Source organism: Papaver somniferum, chromosome 2, assembly GCF_003573695.1.
Source record: "Papaver somniferum cultivar HN1 chromosome 2, ASM357369v1, whole genome shotgun sequence".
Classification (NCBI taxonomy): Eukaryota; Viridiplantae; Streptophyta; class Magnoliopsida; order Ranunculales; family Papaveraceae; genus Papaver; species Papaver somniferum.
This window is the reverse complement of record NC_039359.1, coordinates 61,029,202-61,048,205: the sequence shown is the minus strand read 5'-3', so window position 1 is coordinate 61,048,205 and position 19,004 is coordinate 61,029,202. Positions and strand designations below refer to the sequence as shown.

Here is a 19,004-nt window from a genome sequence, read left to right as displayed (position 1 = left end):
TTTATAAAACCTGTTACGGAAAGGCTATTGAAAAATGACTCATAAATTCTAAAACTATTACCGTTGGTAGTTTTCAGTAACACTTTATAAAATATGTGTTGCTGAATAATTTCTACTGTAACTATTTTACATAAAACCGTTACCGTTAGCAGTATATTGTAACATGTTTGGGAACAAACTGTTGCTATTGTTTGAGTAACCGTAACAGTTTTTATTGAAACTGTCATAAAAACTGACAGTTTTTACTGACTACCATCACCTCCACCTCTAGCGCCACCACTACCTCCACCACCAGCACTGCCACAACCATCAACACTAGCATCTCCACAACCGTCACCACCATGTCCGCCTCGTCCACTACCATGAGTTGGTCTTCTTGGACATGAAATATAAATTCTATAAAAGTACACTTCACAAGATTCGACCTTGAGACCTATTGCATTCATTATAACTCTTGAACCACTCTTCCATGTTTTCCTTTTGTTTAATGTTATCCAAATAAAATATTTACTCTCATTAGACAATAACTATACCTCCACCACCTTCGTCGTCACACCACGCAACTACAACACAATATATATTTTTAATATTCTTACATATTTTTACAACTTGTTTATTATTTTGTATTATATTCGATTTTTTCTCAAACCTTAGGTACGAGCCATGGCTAGCTCTCGTGCTTAGAATTAAATCAAGATGTTAAATTAATGTCAGTCCATAACTAGTTATTTTTTTTGAACCGGATATCCAAAAACTAGTTATACAAATAAATAATTTACAGAAATGTCACGATAATGTCAACTATGGTAACATATTAAACATGTTGCAGTAACATAAATATATAGTAACATTTAGTTTAAAAAACGTTATGATAATGCCAACTACGTGACATATTAAATATGTTGCGGTAACATAGGTATATAGTAACAGTTGGTTTAAAGAACTGTAATGGTAATGTCGACATACGAAATATGCTACAGTAACATGGGTATATAGTAACACTTACTATAAAAACAGTTACAGTATACAACCTGGATGATATTATGTAACAGTTCTTACGAAAAGTGTTACTGTTATTTAAATATCTAACATTTAGTAACAGGCATTTTACGAACTGTTACTTTATAAAAGTTTGAACTGTTACTAAATGTCACTTTTCTACTAGTGAAAGGAAGAGCTGCAGCTTGGTGGGATAAGATCTGTGATGATCGTAGAAACGCTAACAAACCGAAAATACGTACTTGGAAACGTATGAAAACTTTGATCAGGGATAAGTTCTTACCTAGAGACTTTATGCAGCAACTTTTCATCAAATTACAAAACATTCAGCAGGGGGCACGAACTGTTGAGGAATATATGTCAGATTTTTATAATTTGGTCGCACGAAATCAAATCAAAGAATCTGAAGAACAGTTAGTTGCAAGATTCATTGAGGGACTGAATATATTAATACAAAATGGTATGACTCATTCAGTTTTTACTATGGTCGAAGCTGTGCAGCAAGCTATTAAAATAGAAAATCGTCTTATTCGTTCTTCTAGGATTTATCCATCCAGACAAGGGCGTTATCAAAATACTTACAGGGGTACCAATTCATCTCAAAAATTTTCTCCAAATACTGTTTTGAATATTCCCAGGCCTTCTTATGATGATGTTAGCCATTCACATCGACAACCTAGCCATATTGTGCCTTATACTCCACCTCTGGCTACACCTATCTTAGCCAATCCAGTTGATCTTTATCCGGGTCAGCAGTCTCACTCACTGCAACCAACTCCTCCTACTACAAGAAATCGGTTTCATAACAGGCAACAACAATTTCCACCGCAACAGCGAGCTAATAATGCTTATACAAAATTTCGTGGAGATAAGTGCAATAAATGTCAGCAATCGGGGCACACTTCTAGTGATTGTCGGAAATTCAATACTTTGATTGGTGAACCTCAGTTCATTAATGAAGTCACTGGTGCGCTTAATGAGTTCGAAGATGAAGACTCACCTGGTGATGACGAAGAGTTTGTTGGGATGATTCGTCCATTATTTCTTACTCAACAATGCAAGTCTCAGAGACACAGTATTTTTAAATCAAGATGTTATATTGGGGGTAAAATCTGCAAGATGATAATTGATAGTGGTAGTGTGGATAATTATATTGCTGATCACGTAGTTAAGAAGCTTGAACTACCAATAACTTCTCATCCAGAACCTTACACTGTAGGATGGATTAATGCCTCTAGCACACAGAAGATTACTCTTCAGTGTTATGTGTCATTCTCTTCTGAGGGTTATGAAGACACAGTTCTATGTGATGTCATTAATATGACGGCAACCCATCTTCTTCTTGGCAGACCTTGGCAATACGATCTTCACGCGGTTCACAATGGATTCGAGAATACTTACACTTTTGTTCATAATGGGAAAACCAAGGTTCTTCGGCCATCCAATTCCACTTCAAACTCTTGTGCGCGGACTGATGCTGTCGTAGTCACTGTTATTCGTTCTTTGCACCCACAACATTCTTTACATTCCCATGAAGATTCTAAGCCTATGATTGAGTTGCCTGCAAAGGTGAAGCCCTTATTATTTCAATATAATGTTTTATTCCCAGATGAACTACCAACTGCATTACCTCATTTATGGAATATTCAACACTGCATCGATTTTATTCCTGGAGCCTCTTTACCAAACCAAGCACACTATCGCTTGAGTCCTACTGAGCATGAGATATTACTGGGACAAGTAAATGATTTGATTACAAAGGGTTTGATACGACCTAGCAACAGTCCTTGTGCCAGTCCTGCCTTCTTGGTTAGTAAAAAATACATTGGATGGAGGATGTGTATCGATTGCAGAGCATTAAATCGCATCACCATTCCTTATAGATTTCCGATCCCGCGTATTGATGATATGATTGATTTACTGTCAGGCTCTATTATTTTTACTAAGTTGGATTTACGCAGTGGTTACCATCAAATACGCCATTTGGGTTATCTAATGCACCTAGTACTTTTATGCGACTCATGAATCAGGTTCTCCAACCCTTTCTCAGTAAATTTGTTATTGTCTATTTTGATGACATACTAATTTTTAGTCGCAGTGAGCCAGAACACCTCCAACATCTTTCACAAGTGTTTCAAGTTCTTGCTGACAACTCTTTATATGTTAATTTGAAGAAGTACCAAATATCCTAACCTTCAATACCGCCACTTCTTCTTCACCTACCTCTTTGACTGACGAAAGATGGATTCCTGGGCATTCTTCGTCTTATCACACCACTCTCTTGTGTGGTTGGGTGTACCTTCATGGCTTCTTCAGTAACATTTTTGGGATATGTGATTTCTACTGATGGTATTCATGTCGATCCTTCTAAAGTTCAAGCAATTGAGGATTGGCCAGTTCCTACTTCTATTCGTGATGTTCGTAGTTTTCATGGTTTGGCTTCTTTCTATCGAAGATTTGTGAAGAACTTTAGCTCTATTTCTGCACCTTTGACTGACTGTCTCAAGAAGGAGAAGTTTGAGTGGACGGAAGCAATGGATAAAAGCTTTATTCTTCTTAAATAAAAGCTTTGTACGTCACCAATTCTTGCACTTCCGAATTTCAACAAGCCTTTTGAAATAGATTGTGATGCATATGTTGTTGGTATTGGTGCAGTATTATCACATGAGGGTCATCCAATTGCATATAACAGTGAGAAGAATTCAGATGCACAAAAGAAATGGTCTACATATGAATTAGAGTTATTGGCTCTTGTTCAATCTCTTAAGAAGTGTCATACTTATCTTATACATAGGGAATTTGTTGTCAACACTGACAACCATGCTTTGAAGTTTTTGAATACTTCTGCTAAAGTTAACAGAATGCATGATCGATGGGTTTCCACACTCAACAAATACACTTTCTCCGTGAGACATAAAAGTGTCAAATTGAATCAAGTTGCTGATGCCTTAAGTAGAAGAAGTCATCTATTAACTACAATTCGTAATGAGAGTTATGCATTTGACTATATCAAAGACATTTATCCAGAAGATGAAGATTTTGGCAAACTATGGGATCAATGCAGTTCTCAAACTCATGGGGTTGATGATTTTCTTATACAAGAAGGTTTTCTTTTTAAAGGGAATCGATTATGTATTCCTCAAGGGTCTTTACGTTTACATCTTATGCGAGAATTACATGGCAGTGGTCTTGGTGGTCATTTTGGGAGAGATAAAACCATTGCCCTGATTGAAGAAAGATATTTCTGGCCATCTTTGAAACGTGATGTACAAAAGTTCGTACAAAAATGCATGGTCTGTCAGAGAGCAAAGGGTACAATTCAAAATACCAGGTTGTATACTCCTTTACCAGTTCCTGATGCACCTTGGGTTGATATAAGTATGGATTTTATACTTGGTTTACCTCGTACTGCTAGAGGTAATGATTCTATTATGGTCGTAGTTGATCGTTACTCTAAAATGGCTCACTTCGTGGCTTGTAAGAAATCAACTGACGCTTCTGATGTTGCTTCTTTGTTCTTTAAAGAAGTAGTAAGATTGCATGGGGTTCCAAAGTCTATCATTTCTGACAGAGATACCAAATTTTTGAGTTATTTCTGGAAAAGTTTATGGATGCGCTTAGGCACAGTTCTACAATTCAGCACAACTTCACATCCGCAAACTGATGGACAGACTAAGGTTGTTAATAGATCACTTGGGAATTTGATTAGAGCTAAGTTCCTGGATAATAGTAAGCAATGGGATGTGTTATTGCCACATATGGAATTCGCTTTCAACACTTCTGTGAAACGTTCTACTGGGAAAACTCCATTTGAGATTGTGTACTCTAAAGTACCTAATCATACTCTTGATTTGGTAGCCTTACCCACCACACAAAGTACAAACACTGCAGCCGACTCTTTTGTAGACAAAGCAACTGAATTACATAATGAAGTAAAATCTAAATTGGAGAAGTCCAATTCTAAATATAAAGAGGATGATGATAAACACAAGAGGTTTAAAACCTTCAAGGAAGGGGAGCTCGTGATGATACATCTAAGAAAAGAGAGATTTCCAGTGGGTACTTATAACAAAACCAAGATGAAGAAATATGGTCCTTTCAAGGTTTTAAAGAAGATCAATGATAATGCTTATGTTATTGATCTACCAAATGATTGGAATATCTCCAACACATTTAATGTTCAAGAGATTCTTACGTTTCATGGTGACAATGAACTTCTGGTTTGTTTGGACAACTCGAGGACGAGCTTTACTCTAGAAGGGGGGACTGATGCAGAGCATACTACAATTCCAGAAGATTCCGCTTAGAGGTTTGGCTTCCATGGTTTCCTAGTTTCAGTCTTTCTTATTTTTAGGATTCTTTTAGATTTCCTTTTAGTTTTCTGTTTCCTAGTTTAGTTATTCTTCAAGCCTATATAAAGGCTACATTAAGTCTTGTAAGAGCTATCTATTACTCAATCAAATTATTAAACACAAAACTTATTTTTCTCTTCTTGCTTGAATTCTCTTCTCTTCTTGCTTATAGCAATCTAGTATTGCTTTCTTTTACCTTGTTCCACATTATTCACTCACTCAAAAACACAACAAAAAGTTAACAAAATCTCCATTAACACATAGTTCAAGCTTTATACTTGTGTTTCTAGAAATGGATGGAAACGGGGATGATCTAAAAATGAAACTGTTGTTCCTTGAAAATAAAGGTGACTTCTTCGCTTATTCTTACTCTTTAACCTCAAATCGTGTAGAATAAATTGTCAACACAATTGTTTGTTCTTTTTAACCAAGTTAATTTGTAGAGAACATGGTGATCCTAATAATCATAGTGGTTTTTTAGAAGTCAATCTAATGGGTTCTAGATTAATAAGAGTTCCCACTTTTTATTAAACTCCCATTACATCTTCCTAGTTTTCGATGTTTCTTCCATTTATGACCCTTGCAGAGAGCTTAGCAAGACTTTTGTTCCCAAATGAAGCACAAGTTATAATGGGCATTGTACAAGTTGATGACACATTGAGGCTCCCGCATTGTATGCCATGAACTTGAACGAAGCCCCATCGTCTCTTTCTGCGGAAGAACATGCTGCTCTAATCCATAGGAAAACTGTAATCTCAAAATCAGGTAACTACGTACACTTAAGTGATAACTCTTTTAAATATTTGAAAATAAATTCTTAAAGGTTCATATCCAAGTACGTTTTCGTGGCATTTATATGTGCTCAACTGGATCAAGGACAATTCACCAGATATGCACTAAATAAATAAATTAAGATAGCCGATATAAGTGGGGCAATCAAATTTTATTATTATATAGTAAAAACTCTATAAATTAATGTTGTTAGGACTATCAAAATTTATTAACTAAACGAGATATTAATTAATCAATAAATTAATAATTATTAAATTGTATATTAATTAATATTTTATTAATTAAAAGATAAATTTATTAACGAATAGTTAGTTTTTAATATTAAATTTTTCATAGCACCCTCTGGCTTTGCTTAATTGTTCAATGCATATGAATTAGTCACCCAATTTGTAAAGCTCTTCAATCTCCCACTTTATTATGTTTCTTGTGTTCAATGTGTTACTGTATGCCTATCAACAATAAAAAAATGTTTCTCATATAAACACAATGCCAAAATATACTATTAACGCAAAGATATCATGCATACAGTACGACTTCTCATCTTACAAGCGTGAAAAATTAGAGAACTCAATTTGGTATTTTGTTTTAACAAAAAGCATAGGATAATTGAATCGTTTTTCCCAAAATCTTCGTATATCATTAATATATTGAATATGTATAATGAGTTATTAACTTATACTCCCTCCGTCCCATTATTAGATGATCTAGTTGAAGTTTACACAATTCTTAAGACAAGTAATGGGAAAGAGTATTTTTAAGTATTTTTTACAATTCTACCCTTATGGATAATAATTTGTAGAATTTAGAAATGATTTATCTCTCAAACTATACTATGGATTTTCGTAAACTTTGTACCGTTGGAAAGCATTTTAAAACACCTATGTAACGAGTATAAACATGGATATCAAATTATATACATTTCTTATATTAACGATAATCAATCAAAAAGATAATTTTAGAAATATTATCTTGTTTAATGAAATATGGCAACTAATGGTGGGACAAAATTTTAAACTAAGTAGGTCATCTAATAGTGGGACGGAGGGAGTATTTAATATGGGGTCTACATAGGTAACAAAAATGTATTATTTTATAGTTTTAGTGAATTATTAATTTAACACGTTGTTTCCGATTCGGGACCGGCTAAGAATATTATTTAAGAGAGATTATTAGATAATCGAATATTAATTAATGAAGTTTCTACTGTATAAAGCTTCATCTAAAATTTCTAGAATCATAGTCTGGTCCCGGTCGCCCATGCCCGTCAATGGCTCTGGCTCTGTCTCCATCCCTTAGCTTAGCTCATGGCCATAAATTGCATCAATATGGAAATAGGAATCTAGTATAAGTTTGTGCAAATTTCCTTCCAAATTAACCATAGCTGATATTAATTTTTATATTGGAACACAGTTGAGCTTGGAAAGCGTTACTTCCCTCGATGCAATGAAGTACTCGACAAGGTAATGGACTCGGATGACTTACTAGAACTTGTCGGCTATAACTCTAACCTCCCTGAAGAGCGAGTAATGAAAAGGAAGAAATCCGTGGAGCTACAAGAAATGTTCAAAATGGCATTTAACCAAGACAAAGAAGAGACCATTTCTTCTTCATCATCGAATTCCATCTAATATTTACGCACCCACAATAATAGTTACTGAAAACTCTAGTATCATATTGGCAATATTATATGGAGAAAATCATTTATGATATATTGTTTATATGAAACGGAAAATGGATCATTTGTCCAAATATTTTTAAAACATGGTTCAAATGGACGAGTGAAAATTAGTATGGGTGAAATGGACAAATTTTTTTTTTAACAAGGATGAAACTGGATTCATCCTGACTCAAATTTAAAAAATAGTGAGGATGAAACTGTATGCATCTTGTGTAAATTAAAAAATAAGAAAAAGTATTTGAAAATTGGCAGGATGAAACTGTTTACATCCTGGCTATTTTTACATTTTTGTCCATTTAAACAGTATCAAAATCTAAGTGTCATTTTCACCCAAAAATTACTGGTTTTGGTCTTTTTAACCAATTTTGTGTATACGAAATGAGTGACATATAAGTTGGAATGGAATTGAGTATCCTTCTAGACAAGAATGATATGCGGGGAGGAATTATTTTTGTGTAACACTTACCTTAAAGGCAAATGCAGAGCCGCCCTTGAAGCAAGTCGAGCCTTACGTAGGTGCAGCACGGCTCAAAGCCTCGGAGACATGTATGACGAGATTCAAAAAGAAGCTTTGAATTTCTAGGGAGATGTAAAATTTGTGTATCAGGTGAAGTTCTGATAAATAAAACACTAAATTGGTTTAAGACACCTACTGCTTCTTCCTCTTTTGGTTCAGCTGTCGTGGATTGTCCTGCTCTCCCTTTATCAAATTCACATACATCATCTCTTAAAATTAGTGCAAAACCAGATGGCTTGTCATGAGTTATCCATGCTGCATCTACATTAATTTTATGATAATTCTTTGATGGAAATTTCTTGATTTCTTCAATTTGTTGCATATTAGGAGGGGTCTTCTTTTTGGGTCCAATTTCATTATTGTAGCAGGAATGAACATATCTTTATATTTCTATGGTTAATTATATAGATTACTTTTGTTTCCCTTAAAAAGCTCTATTACATCTCTTTCTTTAATTTCCAAATGAACCACGTATTTGTTAGAACTAATTCTAAGGAGATGGAGCTACTAGAAGAATGTAACCATTCTTTGCAGATGTCAATCAATTAAACAAAATCATTAAAAAGAAACTGAACAGGATTTGGATTGAGTGCCTTGTTTGGTAAAAGTACAATGAAAAAAGACGTTCCACTGTTCATTTGTATCACAACAAAAAGAACAACGACAAGAAATATCTCTTATAATACCAAACATTCTATAACTTGTTGATAAAGAATTTTGAAGATACTTCCAAGCAAAAATCTTAATTCTATATGAACAGTCTAGCGCACTCATAAGTTTTTCCAGAATTGATCAAGCATCCCTACATTATTTGCATTAATCCTTGGTTCATTCAGTTTTTTATGTACTAATTCTACTGTGAATTCTACAGATGGCCGGAGTGAGTAGCCACCTTAGAGAATCAAGTTTCATCTTATTATCTTTAGTTAAGAAAACACTGATCTTGCATATTCTATCTTCTATGTGAGCAGGAAACATATATAGAATGTATCCTAGATGAATTCCACTTTTTAGTAACCGGATCTAAAAGATCAGTTACAAGTGTTAAAGTGTTATTGTTGCTATCTCTGTATTGAACCAAATTTCATACCCATTTATCCTTCTAAATTTTGATATTTACCCTTTTCTAACCTCCCAATAGTGAACTGTTCTACAATCCTAATTCCTTTATTCATATATTTTAATACCCATGAACTGGTAGGGGAGATTTTTGTTCTGAAAACTGATTTTTTCTAAAGTATTTATCCTTAAGATTAGAACCCCATAAGGACTTCGGTTCTTTTATTAATCTCCAAGCCACTTTAGTTATCATGGCCAAATTAGTTTTATGTGGGTCTCTCTGAAATCCAGTTTCCTTTATGCATTGGTTTTCTCAGGCAAGTTCAAGCCTTAGGGTAATAGACTTTGGTGGTTGGTTCTTTTCCCTATCAAAAATCTCTTTGATTGACATTAATTTTGTTTGTCACTTTCTTAAGTAGAACGAAACAACCCATCTGAAAAATGAACATACTAGGCAGAACAACTTTGTTTAGGACCATTTTACTTGGTTGAGATATTGTTTTACGTTTCCAACCTTGAGATTTTTTTTTTCATTTTTTCCGGTATTATTTCAAAGGTTTAATTAATCTTAGATTTATTCATGAAAAAAGGGGCTCCTAGCTAAGTAAGAATCCTTTAGGTCAACTTTTTTTATTTTTTATTTTGAGGAGATACAAACATCATTTTTTGGTGTATTTTTTTACTGAAAAACACTCTAGACTTATCAAAGTTTATGAGTTGACCACAGGCTTTAATAAAGTTGTCTATTACTTTGAGAAGTTGTGTGCACTCTTTTAAACCATCTTTAACAAATAAAACAATCATCAGCGGAAAAAAATGGGAAATATGCTCACTTTTTGGTGAAAGCTTCGTACCGTGAATTTTCTTATTTATGTTCTTGATTAAGGAGAAGTCGAGAAAAAATTTTCATGCAAATGATGAAAAGATAAGGGGATAATAGATGCCCTTAGCTAAGACCTCTAGAAAGGATTGAAAAAACTTTTAGGAGATCCATTTAATAACACATCTATAGAAAATGTGGAAATGCATTCTCTGATTAAGTTCCATAACTAATTATTGAAGCCAAAGATTGCATTGTTTTTAGTAGAAATTCCCAATTAACTCTATCCAAGGCTTTAGGCATATCTAGTTTAACTCACAGACCTCCAGTTCTAGCTTCTTTTTTTTTTTTTTTTTTGAAAGTATGTATAATTTCATGAGCTATTATGATATTGTCAGATATTTATTTTGGGGATAAAAAGGCAACCTGGAAACAGGAAATGATATGATCAATGAAGGGCTTGATTCCATTTTATAGTAATTTTTATATAATCTTGTAGGTAGTATTACAAAGCCCGATTGGTCCAAACTGACTAGGATTCTTAGGGTGATTAGTTTTCGGGATAAGAAATAAAAAAGTTTTTTTTTGTCAGGATGCATTATTGCTCTTTTAAAATAGTCTTGGAATGTTTCAGTAACTTGATCCCCAACTATACCCCCAATTTTGTTTGAAAAAGCTAGCTGGGAAACCATCAGGCCCTAGGGATTCATTTGGTTTCGTTTTTTTGAGAACCTCTAAAATTTCAGCTTTAGAAGGAATGGCTAAAAACGATGAGTTATCTTCTTCTGAGATTACAGATTTGATATCATTAAAGAGCTATTCATGATTAGAGCTATCAATATATAGGGTCAGCATTAAAAATATTTTGGAAGTATTCTGTGGATTTCTTTTCTGTCAGAAATAACTGAGTTGCTTTAATTTTTGAGACATTCTATTTTGTTCCACTTCCTTCTACGCAGAGTCACATTATGAAAATATTTAGTGTTTTTTCTCCTAAAGCCACTATATTGTCTCTAGGTTGTTGCTTTGCTATTTATTCTTGGTTATCGTATAATTTTTCTATTGCATTTTCAATTGAATTTTTTTGTTATATATGATGTTGAGAATTACTAGTGGACTTAAGATTCTGCGGTTGTTTTGATGTTTTTTTAATTAGTTTTGAAGGCAAGCCAAAAATATTTTTCTTCCATTCTAGCAGTTGGAGTCCTAAATTCTGCAGATTTAGAACAAGAGAATCAACATGATTCTCATACGTAAATTTTTGCTAAGATTCCATAATTACCTGGACACAGATTGTTCTTTTGCCATGTGTCATATAACTTAAATGTCGATTCTAATTGTTCATACTCTTGATCAAGACAAAGAGATGTAAGACTATGGTCAGATCCCATTGCCACTAAGTGTGTTAATTTATCCCTAAGAATTGAAGATTCCATTCCACATTAGTAACTGCTCTGTCTAATTTTTCTTGAATGTTAGCAGTACCTTGCCTATGATTATTCCATGTATATATATATATCCCGGAAAACCCTAGATCAAAAAGTCATGCTCTTTGCAAAATGTTATAATAGTAAGAAGTGTCATTCTTGTTGAATGGAAGACCACCTAATTTTTCAAAAGGTTCAAAAAATCATGTTCAAATCTCCTAGATCCCATGACAAATTTTGTTTATCTACTCATGTTGTTGTTTCTTCTAAAAAATTCTAAGCTATATTCCTGTTCCTAGGATAAGGAATGCCATAAAATCATGTAAGAAGTCATTGTTTAGATTCAAAATTAGTTCTAACTAAAATGCTAATCATGTTTAGATTGATAATACGTATAATCTTGAATTTGTACATTTGCTGCCTCAAATGTTATTTTTGCTTTACTCACTTACTCTTACACTTAGTTACACCTCTCTGTCTCTCTCGTGGTAAGCAATCTTTCTTGTAGATAGTGGCTGCTTTGCAAAGCTACTAATATCTACGGACTTTAGACATTTAAACCCTTCTGCATTTTGGTTGTAATCTGCATGTACCAATATATTACACAGCCAAGCCAAGGCCCAAAATTAAGGTTTTTTTTGGTTGTAATCTACATGTAGGGGTGAGCATGGGCCGGCTCGAATGGTTTTTCCTCGTACGCACCCAATCCAATTCATTACGGCTTTCAAATTTGGCATGCGCATCCAATCCAACATCCAACGAATTTGTATCCAATGAATGCACGGATGAACGGATGGGATACGAATAATCCAATGGATTTATTTAGTTAAAATTTATAATGAGAAAATAAAATAAACATAAATGATTTCTTATAAAACCTATACATTCTATATGTTTATATAAATATAAAAGTGTCATAAACAACACTCCAGACAAACATCTTAAGAATTCGTAAACTATCTATGTATTTTCTAAAAACTATATAAATGCGCTTAATCTAACGGGTATGGATGTCCAACGGATTTTCATGGTCGCATCCAGGCCCAATCCCTAATCTACTGGGTTTCAAAATTCCCATCCGCATCCAACCCACTAGCGAACGGTCCAAATATCTATCCCCAAAAAAACGATTGGTCCTAATTAAATCCACGCATGTAGTCATGAACCAATATATTACCTAGGTTATTGTTTAGTCCAGTTTTTCATGACTCAGTTAATGGCTAGTCAACCCGTGAAAAACATTTATTCCCTAGTCCAAAAACATGTTTTTGGACTAGATTATTTAGTCTCTAGTCCAAAAACTTCGTGGAGATTACAAAGTGTATTTTCTAAATGCCTAAAATACCCTTCCAGGTTTAATTAGTATCAACACATGTAAATGTTACTAGGAGTATGTTACTACATACTAATAATATCAATACAGTGATACTACATATTAATACGTACCATACTAGCAGTAACAAAAATATCTTACTAATTTATTACTAGTAAATTAGGTAACTACTTTACTATATATACTAGTACTAATTAGTATACTAGTATAGTGTATACTAGTATAATAGTATAGTATACTATACTAGTATAGTGTACACTACAAAAAACTTGAGTATTGGCAACCAAGCTAGTTTGGTTGCCGAATATGAGTTTTTAGTTGCCAAACACATTGGCAACTAATGGTAGTTGCGGAGCCTAAGTTGCCGTATGGGGTGTTTCCAAATGTAAAGGCAATTACTAAAAATACATAGTTTCCATGGTTTCATTTGGCAACTTATGTTACAGGAGCCAAATACGTTACTTAGTTAAATGCAATTAATTAAAACCACAAAATTTTGCAGTTGTTCTAGAGTTGCCAAACATATTAACGACATAATCATCGTAGTTGTCAGTAACTTTCCACATAATATGGCAACTAAATTAAAATCTTATTGTGGATTTATTTAGCAATTAATTTGGTGGTAGCCAAATACTATGATTTCATAATTTCAATAGGTATAGACAATTAAGTTGAAGTTGATTGATAGTTATCGAATCGTTAAACAATTAAATTTACTAGTTGGCATATGTTTCCCAAATCATTCCGCAACTGTGATATTGTAATTATCATTCCGCAACCGTGATATTGTAATTATTTTGGTTGTATGCATGGATGATACTGTAATTAATATTGTAATTAATATCACAATTAATTATTATATTTATATGGTAATTAATATCTTCATTTATCTTGTAATTAATATCGTAATTAAACTCAAATAATTATCATAATTAATATGGTAATGAAAATATCGTAATTAACCTCATAATTAGTTAATTACTATTTTTGATCATATCCTAATTAATAATTTTTTTGTATAATGTATGCATTGACAAAACAAATTAATAAAATATGCATTCCATCAAAAGTTAGGGCAAAAGGTAACTGTCTTCTGTAATTTTTTCTTATAACTATGATTTCGATTTCGGTAATGGTTTTATTTTTAATCAATTGTTGAATAGAACCCTCTGGTGGTTGATTTCTGGGTGTGGGTTGTGATTTTGGTTCAGATTTATGTTATTGTTGAAGATTTTAAAAGCTAACTCCCTCAAGACTCTCTATAACTATAAAATGGATTCAGAGTTTAGAGATAACTCTCATAGTCTCATATAAATCTCCCCCTCTTTTCAATTTAGTTAAAAGAGTCACTTTTCCTTCTTGATTTTACTGATCTGTGCTCTTTTTGTTTGTCTACTACCAGGTTTCCAACGGAGCTGGAAAGGGCTTTGATGTGACGAATTTCTGGTAATTGCGCTCCAATCCTTAACTTATGCCTATTTTTCTCACTAATTTGACTTGCATAGGTTGCTAAAATTTTTAATTTGTATACTATAGATTCATATTATCTGTTTGTTGGTTTGACTTTAATCTAAGATCTCTTCTTGTTTCGCAGAAATTTTGTTTCTCTAATCCATAGTTGTTCTGCACCTCCTTTTACGGACTCTCATAGATTGTCTTCTGTTTACTCTTTATGTTCATATGATGGATTTCCAAGACTTCACTATTATTGACAAGAGCTGGATAGGACTTCCAAGAGACCACGATGCATTCAAAGAAGGAGTTCGAAATTTCATAGACTATGCGAGCTCGGATTTAGAACCCGACCAGAAAATATTTTGTCCTTGTAAGGATTGCAATAACAATAAGAGAGAGCTTGTGTCTGTAGTGCACGGACATATTCTGTGGAATGGCTTTATGCCGGGATATGTCGATTGGGTATACCATGGAGAAGGGGATGACCAGGTGAGGGAAACAACCAATACTGGAAATGTGGTGCAGGACGACGATGAAGAAATGTCTGATTTGCTGCAAGAAATGAACTATGACGCCTCCAATTTTTACAAGTTGCTGAACGATGCGCAGGTGTCACTATATCCTGGCTGTGAAAAGTTTTCAAGATTATCCTTCATTGTGCACTTGCTTCATGTCAAGTCCCTCGGTGGATTGAACATCAAGGGGTTTGATGCGTTGTTGAGTCTCTTGACCAAATCCTTTCCGGATGCCAAACTACCAAAGAATTTTTATGAAGCTAGAACAACAATCAAGGGCTTGGGGATTGGCTACATTTTGATCGATGCTTGCGAGAATGATTGTGTTTTGTTCTGGAAAGAGAATGCAGATAAAACTTCTTGCCCGGTATGTCATGCTTCAAGATGGAAAACTACTGAATTGAATGTGGATAACGAATCAATCAGAAGAACACCAAGAGGTAAAAACATTCCAGTAAAGCAATTGCGGTACTTCCCATTGAAGCCAAGACTTCAGAGGTTATTTATGTCTTCAAAGACCGCTTCTTATATGCGATATCATGCCAAAAGACGTCCCAAAGATGGAGTTTTGAGGCATCCAGTTGATGCAGAGACATGGAAGACCTTTGATAAGAAGCACCCAGCGTTTGCAGCTGATCCTCGCAATGTAAGACTTGCATTAGCAACTGATGGGATGAATCCGTTTGGGAATATGTTGCATCCACATAATACATGGCCAGTTGTTCTCATCAATTATAACTTACCACCGTGGTTGTGTATGAAAGAGGAAAATTTTATCTTGTCCATGATAATTCCTGGACCCAAATACCCAGGAAACGACATCGATGTGTATTTGCAACCACTCATAGAGGAATTGAAGGAATTGTGGGATGAAGGTGTTGAAACTTACGATATTTCAAAGAAAGAGAATTTTAAATGTCGTGCAACATTACTTGGCACCATCAGTGATTTCCCTGCACTAGCTATGCTTTCCGGGTGGAGCACCAAAGGGGAATTTGCTTGTCCGTGCTGTGGGCCTGACCGATGTTCAGAACGACAGAGCAATGGGGGCAAGTATTGTTACATGCATCATCGCCGATACTTGCCTGCTGGTCATCATTGGCGCCACTAGAAGTCAGCCTTTGATGGAGAGAAATAACTTCGAGAACCACCACATCTGATGAATGGGGATGAAATTGCTCAACAGCTGGCTCATTTTCGACAAGTTCAGTTTGGTAAGAACACCAAACAGACTGGTCTGACAGAAATAACACCGGTTACTTTTGAACACAACTGGAAAAAAAAGAGCATATTTCATGAGTTGACGTACTTAAGCTCAATTATATGTTTTCATAATGTCGATGTGATGCACGTTGAGAAGAATATTTGTGAAACTGTATTGGGCACAGTGATGAATGTAGAAGGGAAAACGAAAGACAATCTTAAGGCCTGGTTGGATCTGATGGACTGAGGATTACGGCCGGAGTTACATTTGAGACAAGAGGGAGATAAAATAGTGGTGCCAATAGCTTCTTTTGTCATGTCTCCCAAAGAGAAGGAATATTTTTGTAGAAATTTGAAGGATATTAAGGTTCCCGATGGATACTCATCAAATATTTCTCGGTGTGTGAACGTTAAGGATCGAAAGATTATGGGTCTGAAAAGTCATGACTATCATGTATTAATGGAATATTTATTGCCTATTGCCTTACGTGGACACTTGGATGGGGATATATTGGAAGCACTGAGTGAGTTATGTATGTTTTTTAAAGTGTTGTGTACACGGGTTCTCAAGATAGAGGATCTAGATAAACTACAAGATAGTATCGCAATTACTTTGTGCAAGTTGGAAAGAATATTCCCCCCATCTTTTTTTGTTATGATGATGCATTTTCCCATTCATCTAACACAACAAGCAAAGGATGCAGGTCCAGTTCAGTATCGGTGGATGTATCCGATCGAGAGGTAAGGGTATTCATTTATTTTATGTGCAACATTTGTCTAATTACATTGACGACTTGGGTGAATATTTCTTTTTGTAATTTTTTTTTATACAATCACTATTTTTGCATCCTTTGAAGTCTTACTGTAATTACTTTAGGTATCTGCGTAAGTTGAAGTCTTATGTGCGGAATAAAGCTTGCCCCGAAGGATCGATGGATGAAGCATACCTTATAGATGAATGTATCACTTTTTGTACGCGTTACTTGAATAGTGTTGTTACAAAATTTAATAAACTTGAAAGGAATGAGGATGATGAGGCGCCACAACCTGATGATCGATTAATAGTTTTCAAACAATCCGGTAGGCCCGTTGGAGCTGAAACTTGGGGACATCTTACGGAGTCAGAGATGAAACAAATCCAACTTTATGCTTTGCTGAATACCAAAGAAGTGCAGCCATATGAGGAGTGCGCGTGCTATTTATTTGTGTTTTTATAGCCATTAACTTGTTCAAGATCTAGTAATATTTTAGCACTGTTGTGCTTAACTATGTTAAGCGCTGCACCTGCAGGGAACACAAAAGTGAGCTGCAAAGCCGTGGCTTAAGAGACGCCGAGGTTAATAGAAGACACATCAAAGAGTTTCCTGATTGGTTTGCAACTAAAGTAAGTACCGATATATCATTGTAACACAATTTCTTTTGCGATTTTAATGACTTTCACTTCATTTTTTTCGTCATTGATAAACATCTCTATGCATGTATGAATAGATATACCAATTGCATAAAAAAGGTCAGGTGAGTGATGAACTATATTCGTTGAGTCAAGGTCCTGCTAAAGAATGTTTGAGTTACAATGGATACATTTTCAATAGGCTTAGATTTCATACAAGAGAGTGGGAGAGTCGACGAAAGTCACAGAATAGTGGACTGTGTGTCCCTCGAGAAGACGAAGGTATAGCTGAAGATGAAAATGATTTTTATGGAGTTGTGAATAATATTATCGAGGCACGGTATGTGGGTCAACTCCGATTTCTTCTTTTCAAATGCGATTGGAGACCGATTGCAGGAACAGATGAGTTTGGATTTACTAGTGTCCATATGAATAGAAGATATTATGTGAATGAACCGTCTATTTTAGCATCTCAAGCACAACAGGTTTTCTATATCAATGATGTATATAATAAACAAAATGAAGTGGTTATAAAAACGCAACCTCGTCGGTCTTTCAATATTCCAGAAATAGATTCGGATGGGGAGACTGAAACAGAAAGCTCGACTTCTAGTGAGGCATATCAAGAATGGCATTCAAGATATTCTATAAAAGATCTTAGAGAAGAGCCACATCAGGATCGCAGTGACAGTTTTGTTTGGGATAGGAACGACGTTCCCCCAGAAACTATCAGTCGTGCTGCAGCAGCAGTAGCTTGTCGAAGCCAAGAAGATGAAGAGGAAAATGACACGGATGCCGTTTACACCTCTGATGATGAGGATGAGTATGAATTTGATGATAATAACAACCGCGATGATATGGAATTTTAATAGTGGTGAGCATTATTTATCGAGATAATTTTCCTTTATGCTAATCATATAATTAGGCAGGACAAGCGTGTAAGCTATTTAATCATGTTCAATCTAGTTAAACATATGTTAAAAAAAGAAAACTAGGTTCTTTGAGTGTATTAGTGCGTGACCATTGTTCATTATTTCCAATAAACTATTTAAGAATCACGTCAAATTTACATAAATTTGTTACTTATGGTCACATCAAAAATTACAAGTCTTCGGTAACTTTGTAAAATTGGCCAAGAATTGGAATTTCAGATCACTCAAGATGATCATTTGAGAATTCACACACAAGATATTAACCAGAATACTTATTCGGCCAATAGAAATCATAGCCTATGTATCACATGGATCGCCATCTCTGTACGTTCATTCTCACACGGATTGCCATCTCGACCGTTCAATATAATCTTGGCACTATAATTTCCTTTGGCGCCCAAAAGTTCGGGTGATTGTAATATGGCGGCAACTTTCGCGGGCGAATTCTATTTTCGCGCCTTAAATTTGTGTCCCGCCCAAACAATTTGGGGAACAAACAAATATCGATACCAATACCCAAAATTGAAACCTG

At 34.7% G+C, this 19,004-nt stretch overlaps 1 protein-coding gene across 1 annotated transcript; it reads left to right on the top strand.

Annotated features, from left to right (window-relative positions):
• The first annotated feature begins 14,660 nt into the window (after nt 1-14,660).
• LOC113351175 lies at nt 14,661-16,058 on the top strand. Its single transcript, XM_026595209.1, has one exon. It carries the CDS (start codon nt 14,661-14,663, stop codon nt 16,056-16,058), a length of 1,398 nt encoding a protein of 465 aa, XP_026450994.1.
• The last annotated feature ends 2,946 nt before the right edge of the window (nt 16,059-19,004 follow it).